The 8,012-nt window shown below is 41.6% G+C and overlaps 1 protein-coding gene across 1 annotated transcript; it reads left to right on the top strand.

Annotated features, from left to right (window-relative positions):
• The first annotated feature begins 5,052 nt into the window (after window positions 1-5,052).
• LOC104110297 (scarecrow-like protein 18) lies at window positions 5,053-7,746 on the top strand. Its single transcript, XM_009619761.4, has one exon. It carries the CDS (start codon window positions 5,672-5,674, stop codon window positions 6,902-6,904), a length of 1,233 nt encoding a protein of 410 aa, XP_009618056.1. The 5' UTR covers window positions 5,053-5,671; the 3' UTR covers window positions 6,905-7,746.
• The last annotated feature ends 266 nt before the right edge of the window (window positions 7,747-8,012 follow it).

The following is an 8,012-nucleotide window of genomic DNA, read 5'->3' as shown; positions in this document are numbered from 1 at the left end:
GGTGATTAGGATTCATTTGTAAGGGTCAAACGGTCACATGAACTGTGCCCATGTAGCCCACTCTAGCCACGGCACAAGGCCTATGGGCCTCCGATTATGTACCCTACATATAAAATAATTAAATGAATCTATGATTCCCTTATACTTTATTACTACTCGTTTCTTCGATGTTTCACGACGAATCCTAAATCCTAAAGCCCACGGGCTACCCCTACTCGGGGATTGTCGTTCGATAATAAAAAAACCAGATGGCCCGGGCTATCGAATCCTGGAGGCACCAAACCTATTGGGTAATGCCCGAATACGAAAGGCTACGGCCAAACTGAAACGGCTCGGAGACGTCTGAAGTTCGTCTGAAGGCCCTTACGCATAGTTAACACCTATTAAAAGGTTACCCTCAGTAAAAACATCGTCTAAGACATCAGAGTTGCCATCGAAATCGGGCCTCATTCGAACCTCCAAAGAACATATACTCTAGATTACATTGGATTTTATGCTAAGTCATTTAAAATGATGCACAAATAAAAAATTGCAAATAGATGCTGGAAAGTAACGATACGGTATTGGCAAAATGGGGAAATTTTATATATTTCAAAAAATATATACAAAGGCAAGATAAAACGGCCTCAAAATAAACAAACAAGAAAATATACCATGGAAAACTAAAAAAAGAACTAAGGCATTTACACTAGGTCTTCACCGGGGCTCGTCCCATCACCAGAACCCGTTGGCCTCAAGTCTCTTGGCTTCTTTAATCTTGGCCGACAGGTCAAAACCTCGGGAATGGATATCCTCGAGGGTCTCTCTCTGGTATAGCCGCTTTACGTACTCGGTCTTCATCTTTAAGCGGGCCTCAGCTATCTCCACATCAGCCTTATACTGGGCCAGCATTTCCTCGACGTCGGAGGAATCAATAGAAGTTGCCTCCAACTTGGATCTCAGCGCGTTATATTCTTGGTCGAGGGCATCCCATTCCGTGACGGCTGAGTTCAGCTGTGCTCGGAGTTCATCATTTAGCCGAGATCACTTGTCGGCCTTGTCCTTTGCCACCCGGAGTTGGTCCTTTATCGATGTCAACTCCTCTTTTGCAGCCTCTTTTTCCGAAGCCAGTAGGTCCATCCTGCCCTTCTACGCCTCGGTCGTGGCCTTGACCTCATCCATCTCAGCCCGAAGCCGGTCGATCAGATTTACCTTCTCTTGGACCTGGGAAGTTGCGTTGTTAGTCACCACGAGTAGCTTCTCATTTTTAGCCTCAAAGATCCTTACCTTCTCGACCAAGTCGGCGTGCTCCCACTTCACGGACAAGGCCTCCTTCTGAGCCTTTTCCAGCTCGGCTCAGAGAATTGGGAGGTACTTGAGGGCCTCGTCTTATTGTTCGCTGAGAGACCTATAAATGTCCTTCTCCCGGATCAGTTCTTTAAGCTCGAACTCAAGCTGACTGATTTGCAAGAGAGACCGAAGGAAGCTTTCATGATGAAGCATTCAAGTCTGAAATATAATAAGGTCATTAGAATATGCGGAGCAAATATTCGCAAAGGATACAAAGGATAGACATCTTACCCGGTTCAGTGCCTATTGCACCTCGTTGAAGAGGCTCTACGTGCCTACTTCGTTCATCTTTGCCTAATCCTTATCGGTCACCAGGCAACGAAGGTAGCTGGCTATGCCGACCGGAGCGGACAGGGCTCGGGCGTCCGTCGGGATAGTAAGAATGACCATTCTCTTACGGTCGGGGTCAACACCCGGGGCAGGGAACTTCTTCACTAGTTTCGGGCTCAAGCTCGAGCTCGGCTTGCTCGCTCCCGATGACACATCCTTTTTTGGGACCTCCAGGTGACCAAGCCTGGAGAAGTCCTCCAACGCGACCATGTCCATGCCATCAAAGAACGCGTTGAGGGCATTATCTGGACCCGATGCTATCTCATTTAATTTCTCTTTATTAGCTTAAACCTCTTCGAGCATGGACTCAGTATAGGACGGCGTCTCTGCGATGTCAATGATACCAGCTACATCCTTCGGGACAGGAGCGGCTTCTCGATAGGCCATGGACTCCGTCTCTCCCTCTGGTTCTCAAGCTAGAGGGGGATCGACCTCTTGGTCACCTTTCCTGGTTGCCACCTGCTCCCCCTCGTTGAGGGTCGACTCATGAGCAATGAACTCAAGGTCGTCATCCTCAGGATAATCCCTAAGCCGGTAGAGGGAATCAGATTTCGGTACCCTCGACTTGGTGCTCTTTTTGTTTTTCTGGACCTGGACGACCACCCTCTTCTTCTTCACCTTGACATCCGGGGAGCCTGTGGATTTCCTTTTATTCTTCTTTTTCTCTTCCCTTACGGCGGCCTCGGGCTGTCCCTAAGCGGAGGGTTCAGCGAGCGAGGACGGATCCTCCTCCTCATCCAACGACTTGAGCTCGGTGGTCATGGGTGAACCTGTGAGAAGAAAGAAGACTTAGCGATATATTCATCAAGTGTATGAATGTAATCATTTGGGAGAGAGACTCACTATGGGAACGAGCCTCCCATTTGCCCTTCGAGAGCTTGCGCCATACGCTCGAAGTAGGACATCTATTTGCACATCCCCTCGATTCACTCCTTGAAGCAGGGGAATGTATTAGGAACCTGGGCAACTGCTACATAATGGCAAATACAGGCAATTAGAAAAAAGAATAAAAGGAAATGCCAGATACTCGAGAGGGAAAAGACTTACGGGATGCGTTCCACTTTTTGAGGAATGGTAGAAATTCGGAGAGGATGAGGTCTTCGATTTTCACCCGAACGAACCTCCCCTACCAACCTCGATCTCGGTCCTCATCGATGCTCGAGAACGGAGCCTTGCTTGCTCGGTGAACGATCTTAATCAACCCCTCTCGGAAGATTCGAGGACTGTATAGACGAAGTAGATGTTCGAGGGTGAACTGAGGTGCTTCAGTTTTGTTTACAAAGTGTTGGAGGAGGATTACGATCCTCCAAAAGGACAGGTAAAGGCAGACCTTGCACCTTTTGTAGATGTCGAGGACTATGGGGTCCACCGGGATGAGCGTGAAGGAGTAAGTGTAAACACTTAGGTACCCCTCCACGTGAGTGGTGATGTCTTTGTTGGGCCCGGGGACGACCACCTCCTTTCCCTCCCAGTTACACTCTACCCGAACTATGGGTAGTGTCTCCTCAGTAACAGAGCATATGTACCTCCATGCTCCCTCGTCTCGGTCCTGTTGACTGGAGGCTTTCTCGACGTTGAAGTCATTCTCGATAGAGCAGCCCCCGAGTATGAAGCTCTTCAAGGGAGGCTCATGGGCTACCTCAGGAATGGCCACCTCGACATTTATGGCCGGATTGGAAAATGAAGGAGCGGTTTGTTGAGGCACGGATGTGGAAGTTTTTGCTATCGGGTTCTGGAAAATATGAAGGTTTGAAGAAAAAATATGAAGATTTGAAGATAGAATGGAAATATGAAGGTCTGGGTTGAAGATTGAAAGAGAATGTATGAAGATTGAGGATGAAGGTATGAAAATCTAAGGAGCAATCTATGAAGATTTGAAGGAGTTAAAGGCATGTAAAGAATTCGAGGGTAAATCAAGGAGCTCTAGAATCGAAAAGTGGAGAAGTGAAAAAGGGGTCGAAGCTTTTATAGAGGAAGGACAATCAATGCATGACGTTTCATATTCGAGGACAGTCAATCAACGGCCGATACGTGTCTGATGTTAGAACGATGCGACTAATGGGACGTTTCATTGACCCGTCATCTCGGTTGTAACGTACGAAGAAAGGAATCGGGGTTCATTTATCGCTTCCCGTCGTTTCGATAAATCTATCCTCCGAAAAACAAGGGGACTATCTGTATACGGGTAAAATCAGGCAATGTCTACCCTGATTCTCCTATAAGAGAATAAAGGGGGAGCGCGGATCCGCGAGATTGTAATCGAGGACAGAGACCCATCGTATCAAGATCCAAGAAGAGTGAACGATATATCTAACATCAGACACGGCAAAGCGACGTACCCCGGACCGAGTATAACTCCTAGACCTCGGGAGAAGCGGGGGACGGTTATGCATGACAGATAGGAGACTGTATACTCGCCCTCAACCGGATATTACGACGCGAATCTCGTCAGTAACAATTATGGATCAATAATTACTGAAAAAAGAAGATTTTTACCTTTTTTAGACTTATACTAGGACTGAAATTCTCGTACTATATAAAGGTAAAGTTTTTCTTTGATCTGACACATTGTAACACGCAATTCAAAGAAATAAAAATTTATTTTTGCCTTCTAACTAATGTTAAAAATTTTGCTCACTTGTTCTGTTCTTCATTCACGACTGGACTCGAACCGAGGGTCCAATCGAGTACGAGGTCACTGTTCAATCTAAGATCATGCTTGGTCATAACATTGCGATTGGTTTGATCGTTTATTTTGTCTTTAATTCATTTATCTGTTATTCTTAATTATTCGTGTTGAATTAAACCACGTATCATTTAAACCGCGTACAAATTTAATTGTTACCCATTTTTGGGGTAAACAACTATAGACGGAAAAAAAAATATAAATATTAAATATTATGTTTCGAAAGATACACAATAGACAAGAAAAGAAAAGAAAAATCCCTTATAAAATTTGGATTTAGCCCACCAGTTTTATTGAGACATCCTTGTGTGTTAGTTACCCGGCAAAGGTTATGAACCTACTTTATGCGTCAATGTCCGAATTTATTTTTATCAACATCCTTTTGGAAGAGCTTTTGATAGAAATGGATAGAAATGGTTGGCTTAATTAGCAATCATATTATCATCACCTGCGCTTTGGTGTTATATCATTCGGAATCATATCATTACCTTTTGAAATTTAAAATGGTTTTCAAAGACGTTTCGATAAAAAAATTCCTATTGTCGCAGTTGGAATCTACAAGATGAAGATGTTGATCTAGTGCTATATTTGGAGAAAGTGCCTTAATTAAAAATAAAAAATTGTTGATCAGTTGTCTTAAGATTTTTTATTATTAAAAAAAAAAAAATTAAGATACAAAGAAACACATTTACGAGTATATGTCGGCCGACTAATTAATGTGAAGTTCCACACGGTCAACCCACACATATTGTGGTCAAGATAGATTCTATCATAATCAAAAGTCATTATCGACTCAATTTTCATATTTGGCATCTTAAGTACATGCACAAAAGCTACTTAGGATGTAAGTTTATAATCATTCATTCTTGAAATAGAACCTATTTAATAGTACTTAATTAGTTACAGTAGTATAATTTATTCTCTGCTAAAGAGCTATTGTTCATCAAATATATCAGATTATCCTTTGTGGTGTAGACCATTTCCTTATTTGTACTTAGTATTAATTCTGGCAAAAGCACAAAACTGGGAAATGAGGTTCTTCTTCATTAATGTTGAGTCAAGATTAGTACTACTACTATAGCCAAGAAAATGTGAAATCATATAGTACTAACTTTCCCTTCTCCCTAGCTACTGATAACTCTAATTAATTTCAGATGCCAAAACCATAAATTTCCCCTCCTCCATCATTGAAAACCCCTTTGTCCTTTCCCCCCAGACCCCCTTTTCCTCTCTCTCTCTCTCTCTCCTTTCTCTTTTTATTAGACGCATATTCTCTCTTCTTTCTCTTTCTAGGGTTTTCACCTGAAATAGTTTTATTTCGTTGATATGTTAGGATCCTTTGGTTCATCATCTCAATCTCATGATGAAGAAGCTGATGATCAACGGCGGAGATGCAGTTCCACTTCCCCTGCAATCCAAATCCGGCAACTACTCATTAGCTGCGCGGAGTTAATCTCACGGTCCGATTTCTCGGCGGCAAACAGACTCCTCACCATTTTATCAACTAACTCTTCCCCTTTTGGTGATTCAACTGAAAGATTAGTCCATCAGTTCACTCGCGCACTTTCCATTCGCCTCAACCGCTATATCTCTTCAGCCACTAATTTCTTGACACCTAATGCATCATCTAATGTTGTTGAAAGTTCAAATGATTCAGCTCTACTTCAGTCATCCTATCTTTCCCTAAACCAAGTGACCCCTTTTATTAGATTTAGTCAGCTAACTGCTAATCAAGCGATTTTAGAAGCTATTAACGATAACCAACAAGCGATCCACATCGTTGATTTTGATATTAATCACGGTGTTCAATGGCCACCGTTAATGCAAGCACTAGCTGATCGTTACCCTCCTCCAACTCTTCGGATTACCGGTACTGGAAATGACCTCGATACCCTTCGTAGAACCGGAGATCGTTTAGCTAAATTTGCTCACTCTTTAGGCCTTAGATTTCAGTTTCACCCTCTTTTGATCACCAATAATAATGACAATGATCATGACCCTTCAATCATTTCTTCTATTGTTCTTCTCCCTGATGAGACATTAGCAATCAACTGTGTATTTTATCTTCACAGGCTCTTAAAAGACCGCGAAATGTTAAGGATTTTTTTGCATAGGATTAAATCCATGAACCCTAAAGTTGTAACACTGGCCGAGAGAGAAGCAAATCATAATCACCCACTTTTTTTGCAAAGATTTGTGGAGGCTTTGGATTATTATGCAGCTGTCTTTGATTCATTGGAAGCAACTTTGCCGCCGAGCAGTAGAGAGAGGATGACAGTGGAGCAAGTTTGGTTCGGAAGAGAAATTATAGATATAGTAGCAGCAGAAGGAGATAAGAGAAGAGAAAGACACGAGAGATTCAGATCATGGGAAGTAATGTTGAGGAGCTGTGGATTTAGCAATGTTGCTTTAAGTCCTTTTGCACTTTCACAAGCTAAACTTCTCTTGAGACTTCATTACCCTTCTGAAGGATACCAGCTTAGTGTTTCGAGTACGAGTAATTCTTTCTTCTTGGGTTGGCAAAATCAACCCCTTTTTTCCATATCTTCTTGGCGTTAAATTATAAGGGAAATTAAAACCCTAAAAACAAGATTTTATCTATCTGCATGGTGAAGGACAAAGAGGTCTTCAATCTCAGGTTCTTTTTGTTTTTTTAACTTGTTTGGATATGAGGTTATTGAGCTGATGAATGTTTTAATTTTAACATAGGCCTACTTACGTAGTAGTTATAGGTTGATAATGATATATATTTAACTAAGTCTTTGTATAATGCAGATCCTGAACTTAATTTTTATTTTTATTATTTTGTTGTTAATGAAAGATTCTGTTACCAAATTTTATCAGTCTATTTAATTAGAGGCCAAAGATTGTTAGGTATGTGGCACTTGGAGTGGGAAATGATATATTCCCATTAAAGGTGTTAATTAACCACCAAATTGTTCTTTAGGTCTGTTTGTCATTTTGTATTAAGGTGGATGGTTCATTATCTTCTCTTTAATGCTAATCATGCTTCACCTTTTCATTTAGTACTAGCAAGCATATTTGTTTACTTTATTGGTTATTCCTTATCAAAGTCTTTATCTTGTTGCTTTTTTTTTTATTGTACTTTACAAAAGATTTCTGGTATTAATGGAAAGTGCTCATATTTGGAAAAAGACATGGCCAACAAGAAAGGTGTATACCCCATTTCTTTTTCTTTTTCTCCAAATTTTTTTTTTTTTTTTTTTTTCTGTTTCTTGTTGAGTTCTTTCATGGAAGAAGAAGAAGAGTAGGAGATTCTTGGACATGGCTGCATGAGAATTGTTATTGTTTTGTGCACTTAAATAACCCCGTATACATACACAAGTAGTGTTGGCTGTCTTTGATATTGCACCATTTATTGCCCTAATTTCTGCCTTTTGTCCCCTCAACAAAACCATCAAAGTTCTCAAATAGGGTTTATTCTTGTTTCCCACTTTGCCCCCCACCCATTAGGGCCACCCCACCAAAGGGATCTCTCTCGTGTCTAGTGTTTTTTCCCAAGGACCACCACTACTTTTTTTTTTTCTCTACCATAACTTCCACACCATCTTGTGATCTTTCGTTTAATAATGATTTTGCAGCCATGCCTTCGTTCATCAGAACTCGGTCATAAGCACAGATTCTGAGAGAGTAATTAATGAATGAA

The sequence above is a fragment of the Nicotiana tomentosiformis genome, chromosome 7 (assembly GCF_000390325.3).
Source record: "Nicotiana tomentosiformis chromosome 7, ASM39032v3, whole genome shotgun sequence".
NCBI lineage: Eukaryota > Viridiplantae > Streptophyta > Magnoliopsida > Solanales > Solanaceae > Nicotiana > Nicotiana tomentosiformis.
Note: the sequence above shows the minus strand (reverse complement) of the source record. Positions and strands in the feature narration are given on the sequence as shown.

What these genes read in the sequence shown, in the direction of transcription:
- LOC104110297 (XM_009619761.4), top strand. Translation starts at nt 5,672, where the DNA reads ATGTTAGGATCCTTTGGTTCATCATCTCAATCTCATGATGAAGAAGCT.